The sequence below is a fragment of the Rhopilema esculentum genome, chromosome 4, assembly GCF_057945365.1.
Source record: "Rhopilema esculentum isolate cy_ngs chromosome 4, ASM5794536v1, whole genome shotgun sequence".
Taxonomy (NCBI): Eukaryota; Metazoa; Cnidaria; class Scyphozoa; order Rhizostomeae; family Rhizostomatidae; genus Rhopilema; species Rhopilema esculentum.
This window is the reverse complement of record NC_142818.1, coordinates 3,185,804-3,208,203: the sequence shown is the minus strand read 5'-3', so window position 1 is coordinate 3,208,203 and position 22,400 is coordinate 3,185,804. Positions and strand designations below refer to the sequence as shown.

Sequence of the window (22,400 nt, the reverse complement as noted above, 5' to 3'; positions counted from 1 at the left end):
TCCTTTGACCAAAGCACGTGTATGAAGTTCTTACATGATATCCCATGAATCTCTTGCACTTTTGCAATCATGAACAACATCCGTTGCCTCGATACGTCGATCTGGCAACGCCTACTGGAAACCCACACTGTGACAAGCTTTTAATTTTCAAAAATTTTTAAATTTGTTTTTTTCATTATCAGGCAAAACTATCTTTGATAGGTTATTGGCTAAACTTTGTATGAAGAGCATTTGATCAATATTATTCACATCAATATTCGGTATTATTAGCCAGATTTTTCTATTGATATCCAAAGCGTTTTCTCATTTTTTTGTAATCAGAAACCACACATAATTAGTATAAAGGTGAAACTTGAAAAGTTTATATTGAAATGATTTATTTTTCAACATCTAACTATTTTTTCAAAATAGTTCTGTTTGTTTAATTCTGAAAAGGTTTCGTGTAAAACAGGGACCAGTGGCTTTTGATTTGACGATCATAAACGTTTATCGTCTTCACACGAACCGACTGCTCTCTCCCTTTAGTTCGCAAGGGTATTGAAAATAGGTCGATATCCTACATGCTTAAAACCTTCCAGATCATTTGTTCTCTCTATTGAAACGAATGTTCAAAGCCCAATTGCATGTAATTTATTGTTTTCTTGGAAAGATTTCATTTGTAAAGTCCCACCTTAGTAAAATTTCAAGACTGGATTTCAAGTGAGCTATTTCCTTTCATTGCCCCTGAATACCAAATGGATTTATGAATAAATATGTAGTGAGAATGTAAACAGACACTCATTTTTAAAGCTACAGTTAATTAGAATAGTGAATTCCAAACTTAAAGCAAGGTTCATTAATAGTATGTATCAGAGTTCTCTCAATTCCAGTTGGACAATGCTTCAATAGTATTTAAAATGATAGTGACACAATAAAACTTACAATACCTTGTCAGGTATCGCGCAGCCATTGGGCTAGCAGGGGCTATAGCCCCCCCCCCCACTTTTTTGCAATAAAAGGTTATGAAAATTTTTAGAAAGTTTTCTCGAACGCAACTTTGGGAAGTTTACTCTAACGGATCCTTAGTAGTAGTAGTTCATCGTTGCTGAGAACCCTTTTTGTTCATTCTCTTGATGGCTTACCTTGTTAAATCTATTTTTATAGTAATGGGTATCTTCTCTGAATCGGACTGTTTATAAAAATAAGTTAAGAGGAGCAAGCATTTTCTAAAAGGGGCATTTTTCTCGGTCATGCTCTTTTCAGCCCAACCCACTTTTAGAATGGTGCACGATGCCTGTACCTTGTCCCACGCGCCTTAACCTTGCTGATTGAGCCAAGGGATGTAAATAGCGTACTAAATTTCCTTGAAAAAAAAACCAAATGGTTTCCAAAAAAGGTGCACGAAATTTAAATAAAGTGACTCGCCCCCTGGAATGACCATCCTTTCTGCTTTGCTGCTATGTTTCATTTGAACTTGTCTTTTATTGATGGTACAAAGAATGTTACATTCGAACTAACAATTTGATTTTGATTCCGAATATCTTACTGGTCAGGAATAACGAAATCTGTAATTAATTTATACACGAGTACACTCACTTTTTTTATAAGAAACTGGCTACAAGAAACGAGTACTGGACAATCAGAAAAAAATTGAGAAACTCCAGTACTCGAAGCAAAAAATTAAGAAACTTTTAAATCGTGATAAAACTGAGAACAACAAAACTTTGAAAATCAACAATATGATTGCCCTGTTGGCCTAGTACTTAAGACACAAGAGAAAAAATATACTTCCCACATCTAAATACAGCATCAGAATGGAAGCGAATCTCTTGACGTGATAAAAAAAGGTCACGAAAATTTCATAACATCATAATTAAGAAACTCTTAAGAAACAATGGGTATTGAAATTTTCAAAACATTAAGAAACTGGAATACTCAACATCGACCTTTGTTTCTTATAAAAAAATGAATGTATATAGAATAAACAAGTAAGGGTGGAGTGGTGCCTGTCAACACATGAGTGGAATGGTCGTTTTAATGAGCATCGGTAGTGTAGCCAGTATAGAGACGAAGATGTATTTGGATTGATACAGGAAGTTGATAAAGATAGAGATGATACAGAAAGAATTACCATTATGATAATTAGTGTCCAGTTTGGTCTATAGGATTACGATGTGTCAGTTACCAGAAAAACCCTAGTCAAATATACATTCTATTCTCCATGAAAGTTGAAATTCAACACTCAATAGTGGTTTTTTTCTTAAAATAACTTTTCAAGCACCTTTCAACCATTGTTCTTTTCCACAAGATTTTGCAAGTTTGGCCATGGTTGGTTTGTCTGATAATTTCACCAGATAATAATAACATTTACTTAAATAACCAGAAAATAACGGCTCTTGAGTTAACTTAGAATACCACGTATATGCTTTGAATCAAGATCATCACGAAAACAAAACTGGGGAATTCAACTTAACTTACATTTAATCGTTTTAAGCCTAAAGATAGGAATCGCCTATCTTCGTTTGAAAGGAGGGGTCTACAGCACAGGGTAGCCTAATGAAGGAAGATCTGTTTCCTCGGTTATATAATTAGCAAATAAAGTAAATAATTAGTCAAGGGTTTTCGGCTCAGTAGGCAGGGGCAGCTTATTATTGAAAACACAAAAATTTCAGTATCATTTTGGGGACATGTATACCAATTTTCAGGTGAAAATAATTTCATTAGGAAATTTGAAATTTCTGCCCGCCCTAGAACATTAGCTCTACTTCTTATTGGTGGATGTATTTACATGAAGGCAAGCACATGGGATATGTGTGTATGTGAATATTGTTGGAAAAGTTTGGTATATCATATACATTGGTAAACATAGGTATGCAGAACATGACAGTTCTAAGTTGTTACTCCGCGTGCAGACTCGGAAATTTAAAAGAGGAGAGAAAGTAGAGTCTGCGCAACAGACCCGCTTCGCAGACTCTGGACTCTACTTTTTCTCCTATTTTCAATTTTGTCAACAGAGTGCACGCAGGCTACGCTTAATGCGATAATCAGGCAACAGTTTACAGCTCTGCCTGTACGGCATCGAGCACTTCATTACCAACCGGTAAAACAGGAATATTCAATCTATATCATATGTTTAAAATCCAATTTCATGTATGTGCAATCGTCATTTTGCACTGTTGCTACTGTAACCTCATGATAAGACACAATTAAAATGGCTTACCCACTTTTTTCGGCAAAACCCCCCTTGAGCACAATAGCTAGCGACAGACCTTGATAAGATTGTAGTTGATTATTTCAAATTATTTGTAAGAAAAATTCTCAAGCACAAAACAATTCCGTCTGCGGACTTCACATCACATCAAGGTTGCTATATATGTAGTGTATGAACTCTGTCCCAAGCACCCATTTTGAGCGTGCGCGCATTATACGATTAGTCCTTGCCTAGATCGACCGCTTCGGAATTTTGTTTTGGACCGACGGTAACCGCGTCAACTTTGATCAACAATGGCGGCTTTTGGAACTTTTACCCTGGATCAATCAGAACTAGAATACAAATGAGAGATTTTTTACTAAGAACTCAACTTGGGAGAAAAATGACGAGATGCAAAAGCTCTTTTGTGGTCTCAAGACTCAAGACTTTTGAGACGCACTGCAACCATGTTTTTGAAAGGTGGCTTTCACACGTGCGAATGGTGCGACAGTCCAATCCGCTTTTATAAAAGGAAGAAATATCTGAAATCACTGCCAAAATTACTTAGAACACCCAACACTTTGCGCCGTGTTTCTTTCGTTTGTTTTCTCAAATACCTCCTCCTACCTCCGTTCCCCTTTCCCTCCAGAACAATGTTGAAAGTATATAGAAATATCACACAAGCCACAAGAGAAAACGAACTCCATTTGCGCCTAGGGCGAAAGGGGGTGACTGAATTTGCCTATGAAAACAGACGGTTAGTGTTCCAAGAAAGTGATTAAAGCTCCGTTGGTCATTCAGAAGTGTGAAGGGAGCCTTGTATTAATCTTTTCTGTTAGGTAATATTGAACAAATTATGGTTTGGTGACGAGCTAGGACATGCTGTGAGTAAGCCAAGGTTTTATCATCAATTGATTCCAAATCACGTAACAATGGAGGAGAAAATAGAAATGCCTAGTTCATCAAAAATGAATTTTTCGAAGTTAAGTTGATGGGATCATATGGTTACAGGTTTCAGGAAGATTGTCCATGCAATTTCGTGCAGTATGCTGAAAGGCAAATCATCACATAAATTTTTCAAGAGATTTAAGAAAAATTGCATGTAATTACTTCACACTAAGATCCATGACCTGCAGAATAGAGGGTTATAACTGAACTTTTGGGTTATAATAACAAAAAACTTTTTATGGGCGTGACGACCTATATCCATTGTCAATATTTGTCAACGAGTTCTTCACCATTTTGATTTGACATTATTTTGTACAAGCTTTTAAGAATTAACAACTTGTGTCACAGAAGAATATTTTGATGAAAAATGATCGTTGGGTTTCAAAAACATTTTCAAATTTGATAAAAATATATCGTCGACTTTTTCAATTTTGGTCAATGGTTTCGTGCAGAGCTGATATGGTGTGCCTATAAATAGACGTACACAAACAGAAATTCAAGATTCTAACGGTTGTTGAAAAGCACAGGAGAGCAAAAATGGTAAGTAGGTTTGCTAGAACAATAGTTAAAGTAATCATAACACACTCTAAAGCTACCAAACTGTTAGGCGAGAAGCTTTAAATCTGCAGATGATCTTCAGGTATGGAGGGATTACGAAATACTGGCCTAGGAACACCATTCTTTGAAAAGGGATGTAAAATGAGATTACGTTTATCTATTGCTAATTTTTAGATTCTATTACATAATTTTTTCATACAAAGGCGTTTGCAATCGCTGCCATAGCAGTCGGACCTGAAACCGGATACCTTACCCCACGATGGACATTACGCAAGCTGTAAGACATGCCCCAAAGAAGCCAGAACACGTGGCTTGTGCTTACAATGTTCTTTTTATTCCATTCTACAGCCATTTTTACTTCTCGTTTTTAGGATGCACAGACGATCAAATCAGTCAACTCGATGCTAGCCCTTCATTTTCCTCATCGAATTTTTGTTGGATCACTAACAAGAGAAGTGAGTTGCTGGCTGAAAATTATTCATATGAAAATCACATCATTTTGAATGCGATTTTCCAGTTGTAGGCTCAATGATGAATTGACTTGGTTGTATACAGTTTTGTTTGGTCCTGTCAAAATTTTTAGACAGACATTAAGTATCCAATACGCTGAAATTTGCATTGTGTGTTTCTTGAAGACGTCAAATGAAAGACATTTTTGATGCCATATGCAAATTTTCTCCCCGTGCCAGTTTGCAATTTTGATCAATGTTTTACTGATTTATCAACAGACAACTCCAGCTGAAATTGCAGAGTTCTTCAGAAATTTCGGAGTTGTCATCGAGTCGAAGATTATTCTAGATTCAAATGGCTGTTCAAGAGGGTAAGTTTTAACCAGGTACGAAAAACACGAGGGTATTCCAGGCGTTGTTTCGCTCGGTTGGAACTCAACGCCCATTATATTTAACATCTAGAACAATATAGAATTAAAGATGCTTCTTCGGATACCAAGTGAATCTTTCTGTAGTTAGGCTATGTTTAGAAATCTTGCCATCGCCCTGCTCTAAGACTCCCCTAACATCTTTTTATATTTGTTTATCCACTTTTTGCCTGATTTGTACGTAGAGTCCATTTAAATAGTAAAAGTGTCCACAAATAGAAAATTTTATATCAAATTTGAAACAATTGTCATTACTAGGACCTTAAATATTAACTTCTCTGTTGCACCAAAATGAAACATATTCTTATTCTCAACAGCTTTGGTTTCGTATCATTCGACTCAAAAGATGCAGTTGCCAACGTTCTTAAGCAAGGGACCATTTACTTGAAAGGTCGAAAAATAACTATCGCACCTGCAGTTAAGAAGCATGTAAGTATATATCATATCAACAGCAATGCCGTATTTCATAAAATTAACTAGCTCTAACAGCTTAAAATTGCTGCCTTCTTTTCCATCCATCAAATTTTATCATCAATTGTAAATAGTGGGATGGTTATTTAGACAAGTAAATATAGGTGAAACACTTTCGTTTGCGAGAAAATCTTTATTTTGAAATTTGTTGGGAATTTTCTAGAAAATTATCCCGTTTAAGTAAGATTTAGGTTTTTTCCAGCAACCAAGTAACGTAAGGAAATCTACGTTGCATTTCTCATATTCAATACTCATCTTGTCTCTTATTTATTCTCATAGAACATCCAAGAAACTTTACCTGCAGATATCAAGCCGACGAAATATTTCACTAAAAAAGGGACTGTGAAGCAGCTGCCACTGATGCAAGAAGTTAGGCCTCTACCTGATACTCCAAGGCAGGTGCCACTGCCTCAAGTTCCACAATTGGCACCACCGTACAGTGTAATACGACACCCCTCTCCTTGGCATTTGGCACAAACAAATGGAATCTTCTACGGGAATCCAGTTAGACCTTGTTTTTTCTTTAATTAATTTATGGACACATTAATTACAATAATTATTTACATTGGGATCAATATCAATCAAATTATATTAGGAATCATAAAAAACGTTAGCTTTTTTCCTGATTTGAGATCTTTAAAATTCTTGAAGCAGTGGAAATAAGCGTTCAAGAATTTTGATGGAAATCCTAACCATCTGCGACAAAGAAAATACATTGGCCTCCATATTTTGGTCAACCAGTGGATCCAAGTAATTTTGATAACAAGTTGATTTATTATCTTGCTAATACATTTTAGCAAGAGTTAGGTAGCCAGATAATGGATTAGGTTTTGAAATGAAGAAAAATAAACAATGACTGCACAAACAAACTCAGAGGTGGGGAAGCTCGAGTTGACAGCATTATTTGTCTAAAAACATATTCTTGAAGAATGCGTTTTGTAGTAAGGGTGTGATCATGGGTGTGGTCACGGGCGTGGCCTCTTGAATCTGTCTACAGCACACCCCCTCCTCTTCTCCTCTCTTAGGACGGCACCCTTGCTGACAGCCCAAATACCACTAGATACCTATACAAATAGGCAGAGACTGGACCAACAAGTTTCACAAAAAATTAAGCCTATTGGCTTGGAAAGAAAAACTTTTGAAGGAAACCTCTGTTGCTTAAAAACTATTGAAAATGGTCGAGGAAGGTTTCTGATAGTGTTTGAATATGACAAACAGCCATAATAAAGCTTGATATTTGTACAAAAATCAAAAGTTCGGATCAACAAATTTTGAGAAAATTAAAGCCTATAGGCTTGGCAGAAACCCTATCTTGAAGGAAACTTTTCTTGTATGAAAGCTTTCGAAAATGTTTAATAAAGGCTGCTAATGGCTTTTGAAGCTGATAGACAGTACAAATACAACTGTATTCACCTGTGAAAATAGGTTAAAAATTGGACTGAAAAAATTTAAAGAATATGTAAGAAGCTTTGAAAAACTTCATTTTAATGTTTAAAATCTGTTGAAAACGGATAATTAGGCTTTAAAAAGCGTTTGATTGCGATTAATGGTCCAAATACCGCTAGATACCTGTCGAAATAGGCAAAGATTGGATCAAGTTTTTGTGAAAATGTAAGCATATATGCTCAGGAAATATTTTCATTTTTTAATAAAAACTTTATTTGCTTAAAAAGTTTTGAAAAAAAGTTAAGGAAGGACTTTGATAGTGTTTGGATGTGTTTCTCAGTCAAAACACCAACAGATACATGTAAAAATAGAAAAATATTAAACCAGCTGTTTTTGATGAAATTGTAAGCCTATAGTCCTGATAGTCTTGGAAAAAGTACCAATCTTGAAGAAAGGTTTTGTTGCCTAAAAACTGTTGAAAGCTGTTAGTAAAGGCTTTTTATAGCATGTGACGTTGATTGCCAGTCCAAAACAACTAGAATCCTACGAAAATAGGCAAATATGGTAAAACAAATTGTCATCAAAATGTAATTCTACGGCTTGAAAAATATTTCATTTTTAAAGGAAAGATTTTTGTTCAGTGATTCTTGAAAATAGTTGAAGAAGGTTTTTAGTAGTATTTGAATGTGTTTCTCAGTCCGAAAACCAGCAGATACATGAAAAAATAGGAAAAGATTAAGCCAGCTATCGCCAGAATCCGTCCAGGGAAGACAATTTTTGTGGTTCGTGAGATGAAAAATGTCATATTATCGTTTTTTTTGTTGGCAAGGGTAGTTTTCAAAGGGGTCACAAATATTGAATGAAACATATCGATTTGATATTAGCTTGTTTACTGTCTAATGTCCGTTGTCACGAACTCATCCTGCTTAAAGACAGGACAGCAGAATCATCGAGCTTTGCTTTTAGGGACTAGACGAAAGTTAACAAACACAACAAAGGTGAATCTTACCGGGTGCACTCATGGCAGTTGAATAGGGAATACGGTTGTCCCTATTTTGTCCTGTCTCATTTGCTAGTGTGGCGGGGGCGGTGGGGGTGGGGGTGGGGGTGGCTATATTGGATAAATTGGTGTTTACGTATATATATATTTGAACGGTCTGAGCTAAAAGGCCGATGATAAACGTTGATTGGTAGATAGTTCTGTTTTTTCTTCCTAGGATGACTTCTCCTAACCCTGAGTGACATCTTTCTTTGTTTAAGTTGGTTTTTCCAGTTTCCCCTTTTGTACTTACGATTGTAATAGTCTTATCTATTGTTGCAAACTCTCTCAATATGTAAAAGAGAGATTTGTAACTGTAGTGTTGTTGAACTTGAATGAAAGTTTTCCATCATTATCATTATAATTTTATTACAACTATCATATTCTTTTTCTTACTACCTTTTGGCCCTTTAAAGAAAAGTTTGAAGGACCTGGCCTCCAAAAAGGTTGCCCACCCCTGCTCTACTCCCTCTATTCTTCAAATAAACCCTGTCTGTTCTACCAAATATTCCCATATCCAATATGTTCAAAAAGTCGAAGGAATTCTAAATGCCTTTTTGAATAGAGTACCAAAGTGTGACGTCATCAAAAAATCAATTTTTAGAATTTCTTAAATTTGGCCACATAATCTGAAAGAACAGCATAAAATACAATATGCAAAATTAGTTAGATGACATGTTCCAAATTGGGCGAGATATGACCAACGAAAGATTTCAAGTTTGCTAACGGATTACTGTTATTCTGGCCTGGTTCATAAATTTAAGAACCAATATCAAATTACAGAGGTTTGATGGGGCTAGAGCCTGTGCTCATGTGGCCATATCTTTACCAATTCGTAGTGTCTTTAACTGATTGTTTATATATAGAGGTATATTATGATGCTCTTTCAGGTTCTGAGATCAGAATTCAGAAATTCTAAAATTTAGTCCGTTTTTTATAACAATGCCGTTGCTGGAAAAAAAGTTCTATTTCCATGAGCCTTGTCACGAATACCACCAATTCATCAGAAACACGTAAAAGCAAATGAAGCTTTTGTCCAATGCCAATGGAGCATGGGAAGTCAAAGAATTATAAAGCATGGGATGGGAAGTCAAAGAATTTATGTTGCCAGTGTGCAACGTAATTCCAAATGAATTCATTCATTGGGTTCGGTGACAAGTTGTGATTTTTACAAAAATAAAAATAAAACTTCCGAAAAAGAAGAGAGAAGAAAAGAGAGTTAGTACATGAAGTCGGGATCTTTCTGCCTTTGGCCCTTTCTGCTACGGCTGGATCTTCGTGGCTCTTCTTTTTGGGCCTGCCTCCAGAGTGCCCGGTCCTGGGCGTCCTTCGCTGTGCAGTTTTTCTGCGCCATGTTTTTCTGCGACAATTCCAAATGAATAATGTTAGATACCCCATAATCCATTTAAGTCCTAGAGACGGACTCTTGCAGAAACTTTCGAGGACAACTGGTTTTTAAAAACATCATGCCTGTCAAAATGCTATTTGAAATTCGAAAATAGCAGCGAACGACAAAAACGAAGTACTATTGATTAATCACTTGTCACGACTGGATATAACGAGACAATGTTAAATTGGTTGGATGACTTATTTTGATGAGTCCGCACGTAGAAGAAAGAAAGAAAAAAGCTTACTATAATGGTAGAGAAGGGACATCGATCGATGATTGCCTAAATTTTCCATTAAACGACAAACGTGCTGTTTTCAACCAGTGCGATCTTTTTTAACGTGCAGAGGACACGGAGCCAGAGAGATGCAAACTGTTTGTGCAGTGTGTAACGTGATTTCTACTGACCATGGGCTCCGACAAAGGTTGAAAAGTTGGGGGGGGGGGCCAAGGGAAAATTTAACACCCATAACAAAAGAATTTGAATAAAACTCTATTGTTTTGCAAAAATGTGGGGGCCAAGGCCCCCCTGGCCCCCCTTCGTCGGAGGCCCTGCTGACTGACTATTATTTACAAAAGTGCGTATTGATATAGAAAACTAGTAAATTTAATTAAGCGTTATACAAAGGAGAGGATGTGCTTGATGGCTAACAATGGTGTGATTGATTAGGATAAAATGAAGTGTAATAAGCGTAAAGAAAGAGGAATGTAGAATTGCGTAGGTATGTAGAAAAAGCAATAATGGATTGTGTAAAATGGCCTAAATTGAATCACTACAGAACCATCAAAGAGTTTAAGCCATAGAAATAGGATCATCATCATCATTCTATCTGGCAACCCTTGAACAACGTTCAAACATGCCCAGCCTCCGATGCAATGTAAGAAGAAAAAATAATGTTTTTCAGCTAAACAACCGAGCTACTATCATCAAGATTATGCAAAACATCTATTTATTTGTCTTAGGAACAATTTGTAGTTTGTAGATGTAGAAATATCAACATTTATATACAAAAAGCACTAAGTACATCTCAGCCTCAACTTTTCAAAAAATTAAGAACACCGAGACTCGGAAGAAATTGAGGGGAAATTCACCCTTGCAAACAGCAAACGAGATTTCTATGAAAAAAGGATTTCCAGGGATTTTCAGATAAAAGAATACTTGCCCTTCGGAAAAATTATATGGTTCTTATGAATAAGAATGCATAGTTGAAGAGATACTCTGATAATTTCTCTTGTAAAATTGGCAACAATTGTTATAAGCTTGTCGTTTTTACAAGGACAATTGGATTCAATGTATATAAAGTGAAACTGAAAGAGATATTTATTTTAGTCAATTTTTCATGAATTCGCGTAGTATATTTGTTATTTCATATACCTTGTAAATCGTAGGTAACTTTGGACTGAATAGCGGCATTTTCAATTCAGCCATGTAGCTGCAGGGGCGGCACGGGGGCTGTGCCCCCTAAATGAAAATTTTGACAACAGCTTGCCCTCTTTGGCTACAGTTTTTCCAAATGATATTTTGAAAATTTGGCATATTTCTAAATTCATGACCTTGATTTTGTCCAAATATATCTGTTTGTTGCATATCTGTTTTCTTATTTTAAAGCCTGCCCCCCTCAGGTATTTTAAAGCCTGCCCCCCTTATTTTAAAGCCTGCCCCCTTCTTGCTCGAGTTTGAGTTTGAAAGAGTCCTTAAGTGTGACACACTTTAATGTGAGTTAATCTTGAGTCCCCCAATAATTGTCAAACTGTAGTATGTTTCCTTTATAACAGTGTAGTGAATGAGAAGGAAAACAATGGACAGCCCCCCCCCCCCCCCAATATGAATTTCGTTCCGACAGCACTGCACTTTTCCCCTGCTGTATGATATTAAGGATGTTGTGACATCAAATATAATGGTGGCAAATGGTTTACTAATTGTGTGGAGCCCCCATTCAGGCACCGCGGAGCGTTGAGAAAAGTGTGGGGTCTAAAAAAAGTGCGGGGGGGGGGGGCTAAAACCGTATAAAAAGAGGCCTTTCTGGTAGTTTGATAGTTAACATTTGGCATTTTTTGCAAAAAGTGGGGGGGGGGCTAAAGCCCCCCCTGCTCCGCGGTGCCTGCCATTTCAGAATTTGCTCCGACATACATCCTCCGTCAGCCATGCTCGTAATTTGAGAGTTTGGAAAACGTTGTTGTTTGAGCCTTAGTGACAATCTCCTGGCCGAAACTGAGAAAATGAGTTTCCGTTGGAATTATACGGCCAGAGAATGCGGCAGTTTAATGTGATAAAATTGCTAGGATGGCTGTGCATTCACCGTCTATGTTGTCAGTTTGTCAGTTCTAGAAGCTTTGTTCACATTTCTGCCATTTCTTTCACATGCTCCAGTGATTGACACGGGGAACTGCGTCAGCATTCTTGTTAACAGCCAGAGATCGTCGCAATTATGAATGAAGCTCGGCTGGTTGCACGAAAATAATCTAATTTGTTATAGTTGAACACGGCATCCCAGCTGATCACAGGAGTCTTGAACAAATCTCCTTTTTGTTGAATCGCTAAGCAAAATAAACAAAAAAGTTGGCATACAGCTAAGCGGATGATAATTTCAACTCGAAGGCTTGATATTGGACAAGGAATCATTTTACTGCGGAAGGTAATTATCAGTGATTCTTAATTAGTAATCACAACATAATCATGTATTAGAGAATTGAAGTTTAAGAATGTTAAGCTATTTTTTCACCAGATCGACTTATAATGATCGACTTAGCATTAGATCGACTAAAAATGATTATTTATGTCAGAGAAGCCGTGAACTTGAATCGGCTCGACTAATCTAGAGGATTGTGATCGCTGAAAATCGCAAGATTTAAGAGTTTCACTTAAATAAAATCCCAATCGAAAAAGTAAGCTACATATTCAATTTATATCTTTCTTTATCCCGAATTTTCTTTATTTCTATTTAATTTTCCTTTATCTCGAAACAGAGCAGAACAGGACCGTAACAAACAAACAACATCTTGAAACTTAAGAACGTGCATTGAAGGTCTGCAGATTTGATATGTGAACACTCGAGGTCGATATAACACCGCAATCCGAAATTTGAAATTGCGTACCAAATTTACAGTTACTCTATTATGGAAAACCTTCTGTTTGCACACGATATGATTGGTAAAAGGAAGTTTTCGCGGAAAATGTTGCTAAAATGACCGTGTACGCGCAAGATTTCCTTTTAGAACTGTCATACTCTGCAGACTGGCGTCAAACTTCTTTCAGCTCACACACTTCTTAAAAACTCAGTTCTGACTCACAACGATTTGCTGTAATGAAATGTGTTGATGAAAGCACAGAATAAAAATTACTGTGATAAAGAGTTCAGAGTACCGGCAGGAAGACACCCCAAAATATCCTGAGTTCGCACGCATTGAATTTTCAAAGGAACTTCGTTCACTGGTAATAGGAGGATGGTTTCTCAAATAGCTATTTTAGTTATAAGCCATGACAGGTTAATCTCCCTTGGTTACCCTTATATTCTATTTTTGTTTAACTGACCTCACTCACTCCTCTTCCAATCACCCCACACAGGTTGTTTTCGCGACAACAGGGATTTCTACGCAATAACGTCACGCAACGTTTTTACGTCATCGTTGGAAAATCTATTTTAACATCTCCAGGCGAATTCTGAGCTGGCGCCAAGTCGCTATATCTTAACACTCCGACAATAGGGCGAAAGTTGTCGCAATACACAGTCAAATTTCATTCCAATATGACGAACCCCGTTTTGCTTTAACAAGGGAACTATCTGGGACTCTATTCACCAGTGTCGTAGCAGTGGCAGTTCTTATCAGGTGATGGAGTTTTTGGAGTTCAATAAGATAAGATATGTACCTGTAGAAATTTTTTAAGATTTTTCATCTAGGATCTAACTACCAAATGTTTGGCACCTACACACTTTTTATAAGAATATAGTCTATAAGAATATCGAGGCTCGAAATCACTGAAATTTAAGGATAATTTAAGAATATAGCTTCACCAAGGATTAAATTATTTGCTTGTTGAGTTTTTTCGAAAGCAAAGCAAATGTGAGTCACGCTATGTGTCTTGAGATGGACGTTTCCGGCCTTGAAGTCATTAAAATTATATAGCAACCCGGTTATACCTTTTGTCGCTTAAGAATAAATTAAGAATAATCTTAAGCTCAAAATAAAAAGAATAAGAAAATTGAAGCCCCGGAAAAAAATTAGATATTCTTATAAAAAGTGTGTATTTTCTGAAAGTGAAACTAACGAACACCGCAACGAAGAAGCTGTAAAATCTATCTTTGTCTATTCGTCCCTTCCTAAATGCTGCCGGAAGAAAGCGCCTAGAAAATTAGCGCGGAACCAGATAATTTTGGCCGTGACAACGTTTTTGTTATTTTTTCCATGAATTTAAAACTACAGAACATGATCTGTAATCTGTTCCTTGCAAATTCGATTGCATAGTCCAATAGCTAGTGCAATAGTTATTGTCAATTATCATTTAGCAAATCAAAGCAGCAGTGTCTCATAATGCGAAGAATGACAGAGGAAACAGTTTTAGCTATTTATTTGGCCATAGTTCAGCCGATTAGAAAAACATTTACATGTGGTGGGTGTGATCATCATCTCTTGATGGTACCCAATTTTTTTCGGGGAAGCGAGAATTGTCATTTTTTGGTGTTGGGAATAGGGATTTTGCGAATATTTGTGAATCGGAGTCGGCAATCGATAACACCAGGATTCGGGAATTGATGGTCGGAATCGGGCTGAAAACGTAGCGGGAATTCGTGATTTAAGGGACCTATTGGTTACCCTCTCGTTTTGGCTCTTTATCTTTGCTGTGACGTCATCGATTGATTGTTATTTGATCCTTGCATTCAGTGAAGCTTGTCTACCTTGCATTTGTAATTCAACCTTTAAGATGTGTAATTCAAGTTCATAGTAGTGAATTTGTAAAATATTCCAGGGGCTGTTTGAGAGCTATGTTAAATTATACATACGACAAGAAACCACTATACGCCTTGTGCATAATACGGATACAAATTTGGTGTGGAGCAGAGCTAGCATTAATGGTATTTATGTGGGCTCTGGCATCAAAAGAAGCACCAGGCGAGCCACTTGTCAAAAGAAAGTTTATTTGCTCCATACTGATGCTAGACAAAGACCTATTTCTACCACGGCACAGTTGTTCTGATGTACGAACAGATAAAGCAAATACCTTCTAAGTTGGTGATCTTACAAACTTAACTTCGTGATCAAAACCAGCCATCTTTATCTGAAAAACATTATAAGTTATCAGACAACCAACTGTTCTTCATAAAGAAGTTTCACAATTTCTCCCCCACCTAGCTAAGTTCTCTACATGCAGCAGTCATTCTTTTATCATACTAACTTGATGAAAACTTTATTCCTTGTTTATAAGAAATTTCGTAGAAAGACTTCTTCTTCCTTCGGTTTACTGAAACAATCGATAAAACAGATGAAGTTAGGTGGAAGACAAATAAAACATCATAAATTGGTAAGAACGCTACATACCCTCTTTGTTTATCTGGAATATAATTGTTCTTTTAAAACGCAATGTGATCTCCAAAATGCCATGTTGGCGAGCATCTAAGTTGCTAAGATGTATTGCGACTCTGGCCTGCTCAGGAAACATGAAGCATACACTTCTCTTGGCAACTTATTTGGTATGGAATGATTGTAATTACGGTTGTTCTATGTTCTAAGGGGCATGTTTTTAGGAGACGGGTACTCTTGGATTTCTTTATAATAGGGAGCAAACAATTAGCAACATTAATGCATCTAATACTAACTAAAGTCCAAACAAGTGTTTTCCAACACATGGCTTAACATGAGTTTCTTGAAACCATAGTGTTGAAACAAAGCCAAGCGCATATTCCCTAAAGTGCTGTCCGCAGCGATGCAAACTATATTTTCTCATTAGGCCATGTCTCTATCGACAAACACATAATTTCATGATTCTGTTCCATCATTTTGAGGTGACGTTTCTAGTTTCTACCCAGCTAAAATGTTAAGAGGATGGAAAGGATTAGGGGCAAACGTTCGAGAGGCAAAGGAACATAGTTCGGGGAAAAGATACGTTAAAGTATAACACAGTAGAGTAAGAATTTTCTAATTGGGCTGCCAGACCAGTTTGGATACCCATCTAAAGACTGTTTAACAAAATACTAAACGTGCGAAATACGAAAAAGGAGGTTTTCGTGTATTTTATATGCAGCCAATCTAGCAATTAGGAGACTTGCTGAGTTTTGTTTTTGCGGGAGATTGGCAAGATTTTATCAATTCAAAATCGTAGATTAGCAAGAAGCATAGACAAAACTCTAATCTTTATTTTGAAAAAAGGAAAGCCCAGTATCAGCAACATAATTGGACACGAACAAATTTTATTTCTCGGATAAGCGCTATCACATGGTACTTTCCTGTTGATTTTAGACACACGAAAAGTTAAGTGTCGTCTGCTAAAGGGCCTGGGCTTGCTTAAAACTAGCAACTGACTAAAGGTTTTTTAATTTAAGAATCAGCATATGGGAAACAGGAGGACCAGTTTCATTTGAAACGGGCTCCGACCCAAAGTGGTACTTGGTTTTCAAAACAATCGATCCACTTTTAACGACTAAATTTTTGTTTTAGCTATTAACAACATACAAGATAAAAGCTTTGAAAAAATAATATTTAAAGCCGGTAACCGTGCTTGCTACGAGTTTCAGCAACCCACACCTTCTGGTTCAGCTTCTAATGCCTTTTTGACCAGGCGTTAATTCAATATATTTTCTTCAAAGTTAAGCCCAATGACTGGTGTAAAGCCAGATTGGGCTGTTAAATGCTCAAAACATTCTTTCTACACAAAACTTCACCGTTTCCTTGGTTGCATGAGCCAAATGTTAAATCAATATTTTTAAAAAATGCAAAATCGAATTTTGAAATATTTTAGCTACCACAAGGCGATTATTATTGCTAAAAGAGACAGATTGGCTTAGGGGCCATTCACAAAGAACGTCCACCAACAAGATGAATTTTCTGACCCTTTCCCCCCCTTTTGTCCGGCATTGTCCGTATTAAGAGCCCCTTCCCCCTTCCTCAAACTTCCACTGATATCATACTGAAAGCTATTCAAACATGTATATGTAAATAGAATGTAAAATTCCGCCCTTTGTTCCAACCAGAAACTAACTTGATAAACAATTTTTGATTTTCTAGTACGTTTTTTATATGATGTCATATTAAAAAATGCATTAGATATAAGATATATTGTATTAAATATAAGCAGCAAAAGTCGTGTTTCACTCTTCATAATCGTTTTCTGTGAATGGCGCTTCAAAAAGGTGGCAATATCCACAAGAGGGGATAACTGCTACTTCATCCCCCTCTACTTCATCTTCCTCATTTGCTGCTTCACTCTGTGTTTTTCTTTACTCTTCAGTGCCAACCTTTTGTGGCCAGGCATCTTGAGGTTCATTTTAGCCAGCTCTATAGAGGTGACATTTTACCGGCATTTCACAAAACCGTACTGGTATCTGCTGCCACCTTTTTTGAATGCTTTTTTGCACAAATGGACAGAACAAGTCATACGGCAAGTCAACTTGCTCGTAGCCTTCTTGTTTCAGATGTGATATTGCCATTAGTTTGCAGAAGACCCGTGTAAATCTTTCTTTCTTTGACCCCTTTCTTTGAGGTTGTTTCCAAAATACTAGCCAACTGCAGCCCAGCTTCAAAATTTCTTATTAAGAGAAGTAGGCCTGGAAGTATACTGGGTACGAGAGTCACTGAATCTGGTACCCAGGGTGGCCTGTAAGATACCTTTTTCTTTTTGACTGTCCGAATACTTAATGATAAGGTCAATGCAAACTGAGACTTGAAATGTCTCGTTCTAATATCTAGAGACCTGGACGTCCGGATTGCGTAAACACCTTCTCCCCCTATATCTGAATTTATCCGGATTCTTCAAGAACCCTCTGTCCCCTTCAGCTTGGACGTCGAGCTGGAGATGAGCTTTGAGCCTGTTTTTTCTATAGTTTCTTAGTTCTTTAATCTTAGCAATTCCAATTACGAGCCCCAATATTCTTATAAAATTTATTCTTTTTAAAAAAGGATTCATTTGATAAACATTTACGTTGACTTATCATGAATGCTGGCTACAAATATTGAGTAAGAGCAATGTTGACACCTTTAGGCCTTTTTCCAACTGACTGTCTCAAAGTCGCAGTCGTTTGCTTCCTACTCACACGGAAAGAATACACCTACTTGTCTGCCAATGCGAGTTTTGCAGTTATTGGGTGGTGTAAGTAGGGAAAAATAGGCTTTCGACGACGGTCGACCTGACGTCACAGGAATGATATGGTCTGGAAGTTGCACTTGAGTATCTTGTCTAGGCCAAAGTTTGTGCCTAGAGATATTTGCCAAAGATAAGTAAAAGAGTTTAAGGATTAACTCAATGGCGGGACCTTATCTTTAGTCTACAAAAGATATTAGTTTGTTAATCAAAGTCAAAAATATGAGCATTAAGCAAGCCACCGTGTTTGATTCAGGATTTTGAAAACCGATATTGGCTATATTCACCACATATAAACAACCATTTTCAATTGCAAAGGCCATAAAAATTAGGTAGCACAACTTTACTGCGATAATATACAAGATTACATGATATACAAGAATAAAACCGACAAGAGGTTGACTTGGTGTCTGTTTTATTTGAATCGTGAATCCAGACGGGCTATTATTGTTATTCAAATTGAAGAATCTAATCTACATGGGTGTAATGTTTTGCAGGCGAAAACAAATTATGACTCGTGTAATTGAAACACAGCTCTGTGGCTACCCGTTCCTATGAATTCTTCCTAATCTCTTTCAGCCGTTTTTAAAGCAAATCATTTTTAAAGGGTTTTTGGTAAGCATTCTAACTTTCATCTTGTCGATGACGTAAAAACAGGCGATCTAACATATCTATCAATCGAGATCAGATTTCGCATGCGCAAATGAGCCTTGAAATGTCAGCTTTGCGCTATGTTTGAAACTGAGACTCGAAGGCAGCAATACTGCATCAGGCTTCAGCTCTTTCAGTCCATGTCCAGTCGTTAATCTCGTGAATCTATCTGACTACACACCCTTTTATCCTTAGAAAAAAGAAAGGGGGAACTAAGGGGAAAGGGAAAAAGAAAAGGGACGAAATAGAGATCTCAGGACATCTTTTTCGCGTTCTTATTTGTCTTGCCTTGGGCAAGGACCCCTGCGCCAGGGGAGCAGCGGGGTATTGGCCCAGCTTGCCTTCGCTAAATCAAGCATTTTTCTTTATTTTACTATTGTTTTGCCCCTTTTCCTGGCGCTTTGCCCCTGTTGCCCTCTTCGAGTGCAGGCTTCCTTTGCTTCGGGAAAAGAGGGTATGAGATCAGAAAGATCAGAGGTAAGAGGGCACAAGTCTAGCCACGGCACAACATAAACAATTCGAATGGTAACGGTAGATTACAAACTCAATTGTAGCACACAACAGAGACAACAGAAAATCAAATTTCAGAAATGTAGATTGATAGAATTACAATTTATAAGAAAAGGGACTCTTTATATTAACCGTATTTGTATGTGCCTCTGTATTACTGTTTGTGGAAAGATGGGAGAGGGGCACAAGAAAATTAGAGCTGTAATCATTAATTTTCTCAAGAAACTTTCTTTCTTGCAGTTGTATTTAACAAAAAGGTGTCTCGTTGTTAAAATAAACGGAGACTTCAAATAAAACTGTGTCGTCGAGACCCAGCTCGGGCCCAGGAGTCACTTACAAAACTGGGCCCAAAATATTTTTTGTAATTATCAGTTTTTTTGGAAAGTTTTTCGGTTCAATTGTTGAAAAAGTTTTTTAACAATTCTCAACGAGGTTCTGCAAAAACATTCATGAATCAAAGACATGTGAACATCGCTTTCCTCTTTAATAAACTTACAGGCATTGGTTGCATATATGTAGCGGAAAAAATAGGCTTTTGTGTTGTAATCATAACTTGATTGTAATCGTAACAATCTGATAGTAACATGTTGTAAGATAATTATCATGTTACTGATAGTAACATGGTTTAAGATAATTTGGAGCACAGGCCCCGCACCATTTTCCCCCTCCTTATCCTCCCTCTCTGTGTAGAACAGGAACTTGGCGCTGCTGCAAATAAACACACATTTGCACAAGGTTTTTAATCTGAACTGTCCATTAAATTGTTGCAGGTGCCGGTTGTGAAGGGAAGAAAATGAAGACCCTTCGAAGCCTTGTCAAAGGTGGCCATATTGACGAAAAGGGCAGACGCAGTCGAAAAGTTTCATTGCCAGCCCAGAGGTATGCACCAGAAAGTTTTGAAATTCCAAGAGACCAAAAGCCTCCGACCCTGTGGCAAAATATGAAAAGAAAGATTAGTTTTTCAATCTCACATGAAGAGCCGGAGAAAATCGAAGACATTTGTGAGTCAAGGAAGCAAAATGAGTGTACTAATAAAGAGATAAGAAAACTTGTGGAAGAGGAAGTGACAGATAGTCCTAGACTTCGCAGGGTAAATTCTGATGTTGCGGAGGAGGACGTTATGCACTTTGCAATAATTGAAGGTGATTTGGAGCTCCTAAAAGGCGTGTTGCGTTCCAAAGTTAACGTGAATTATCTTCGTCCGCCCGGTACTGCTGCGTTACACCAAGCGTGTATAGTTGGGAATTTAGAAATAGTGGAAATGCTTGTGAAAAATGGAGCTAATATCAACGTAAGAGATCACATGGATCTAACACCGTTACAGCTTGCCAACTGTCATGGGCATTTTGACATAGCAGAGTATCTCCTGCGTATGGGTTCACCTGTCACAGACATAAAGGACGGCTTTCAAATCGAGAGAAGACGAAGAAAAAGGTCCTTCGGCTTGAAATGGTTTCATAGGCGAGGACAAACTCAGGAAACGGCAAATGAAACTTCTCAAGATGGCTTGTAGATTAGGAAAATGAAGACATCAATTCGATGCGATGCAGCGACTGCCGGCATAGATTGCATGCAGCATTTGCATGATCAGTACAGAAAAATATCTATATCTGATAATACCGTTTTGGTTCGTAAATACGTACGTGTACCAAAGCGCATGCGCGGAGCTTTATTTTGCTTAAAATTGCGCGGAAAACTCCATCTTTCTTTATTTCGCGCAAAAACTTCATTTTCTCAAATTTCGTGCAAAATTTTTACTAAAACTTTTTGATAATGATATCAGAAACGACGGTCAATTATAAAAGGAGTGAGTCGCGGGTAGGGTTAGAGAGAGGAGTATTTGTTTCCTTCCAGTGGACCTCTGCGAAGGAGAAGTTGAGCACTAGTAAACTGTCAACATTTAGTCAAAGCCATTTGATTTTTAAGACACCGTTACCAAATACGCAAACGATTGGATAAGACCATGTCATTATTAGGACGTTACGATAGGATCTTCTATCATCCTCGGCCAAAAAACTTCCGCTTTAATACGGTATCAAACCTTTATTTAACTGCTTCTGTTTCTAAAATGATCGTCATTACAATTGTCATTATCAAAATGCTGAGCCTCCCAGTTGACGTCCTAAACCCCGCGCGGAAACAGTCATCTTTCTTTAACGCGTGGAAACCTTTATCTATCTTTAATTTTGCCGCAAAACATCATTTTGCGAGAGTGACTTTTCTTATCATTTTGTCTTGTTATCTTATCCTTCCCAATGTTGCAAATCGTTCTTACATTTTGGCGCGGAAATTCAGCCATAGCATAACTGTGCGCGGACAAAACTGGGTTCCTCGCACCTACCAAAACCAACTGCCTAGGCATGGCTTGTCTGGGAAACTGAATGAGTAAACATTTATCGAATTTCATTAAAAACCCCTCATTAAAAAATTAATCGTAAAACTCGACGTGATTAGCTGACGGAAGATATGATCGCATCCACTGTCGAAACGAAGGCCAGTAATCCAGTAAAGAAGTCACATCGGTTTACCCGATAAATAAAGAGACTCCTATTTTGGCAGTTTATGATACATCAGCAAGTGTTCTATCATTTCTGGAAAATCTTAATACTGCAAGAGAACGTTCGACAGCATATTGGGGAGCTTTCACAATTGACATATAATGCTTATTGGGAGGAGGGTGATACCTCCAAGTTGCCATAAGGGGAGAGGGGGGTACTATTTAAAGTTGACACAGGTGATGGTTACAACAATCCTTACGCATAGTTTTAGAACATAACTCTTAATATCTTGAAAATACTTAAATAAACAGGAAATTGACAAAACTTTACTAAAATTCTCTGAAATCTTTATCTGCACGGTGGTCTCCTAACATAAGATAATAGAAAATGGGCTCCAGGGGGCGAGGGGTTAAACTTGCTTAAAGTTGACAAGAGCCAAAGAGAGGCAGCAAGGGGCCTCGAAATGAGTAAAATATTGACTGATGTCAGTTGTGAATGCCTCTTTGTGATTAAGCTGTGCAGAATTGTATACATTTGAAGAATATTCTATAAATTAAATCCTATCTTGATACCAAAAAGACTTATCCATGCTGTTCATTCTCTTCCAACTTATACT

The 22,400-nt window shown here is 37.4% G+C and overlaps 2 protein-coding genes across 4 annotated transcripts; both read left to right on the top strand.

The window, feature by feature from the left end:
- Nucleotides 1-399: 399 nt before the first annotated feature.
- On the top strand, nucleotides 400-11,488 carry LOC135691357 (uncharacterized). Its single transcript, XM_065209197.2, has 5 exons — nucleotides 400-4,657; nucleotides 5,047-5,130; nucleotides 5,404-5,495; nucleotides 5,870-5,981; nucleotides 6,303-11,488. The coding sequence occupies exons 1-5, from the start codon at nucleotides 4,655-4,657 to the stop codon at nucleotides 6,552-6,554; spliced, it is 543 nt and encodes a 180-aa protein (XP_065065269.1). The 5' UTR covers nucleotides 400-4,654; the 3' UTR covers nucleotides 6,555-11,488.
- A 476-nt stretch (nucleotides 11,489-11,964) lies between these two features.
- Nucleotides 11,965-22,362, top strand: LOC135691355 (uncharacterized). Of its 3 annotated transcripts, none has more exons than XM_089113793.1 (2): nucleotides 11,965-12,471; nucleotides 20,057-22,362. In XM_089113793.1, the coding sequence occupies exon 2, from the start codon at nucleotides 20,080-20,082 to the stop codon at nucleotides 20,797-20,799; it is 720 nt and encodes a 239-aa protein (XP_088969919.1). In that variant the 5' UTR covers nucleotides 11,965-12,471; nucleotides 20,057-20,079; the 3' UTR covers nucleotides 20,800-22,362. The 3 variants fall into 3 exon arrangements, with proteins under 3 accessions (XP_088969919.1, XP_088969921.1, XP_065065266.1); XM_089113795.1 differs by lacking the exon at nucleotides 11,965-12,471 and adding an exon at nucleotides 12,487-15,353; XM_065209194.2 differs by lacking the exon at nucleotides 11,965-12,471 and adding an exon at nucleotides 15,380-15,522.
- Nucleotides 22,363-22,400: the final 38 nt, after the last annotated feature.

Excerpts from the sequence above, each read along its gene's own strand:
- LOC135691355 (XM_065209194.2), top strand. The coding sequence starts at position 15,459 with ATGTATTGCGACTCTGGCCTGCTCAGGAAACATGAAGCATACACTTCT. Across the intron at positions 15,523-20,056 it reads TTCTCTTGGCAACTTATTTG|GTGCCGGTTGTGAAGGGAAG; the intron begins GTATGGAATGAT and ends AAATTGTTGCAG.
- LOC135691357 (XM_065209197.2), top strand. Across the intron at positions 5,131-5,403 it reads TTGGATCACTAACAAGAGAA|ACAACTCCAGCTGAAATTGC; the intron begins GTGAGTTGCTGG and ends ATTTATCAACAG. Across the intron at positions 5,982-6,302 it reads CACCTGCAGTTAAGAAGCAT|AACATCCAAGAAACTTTACC; the intron begins GTAAGTATATAT and ends TTATTCTCATAG.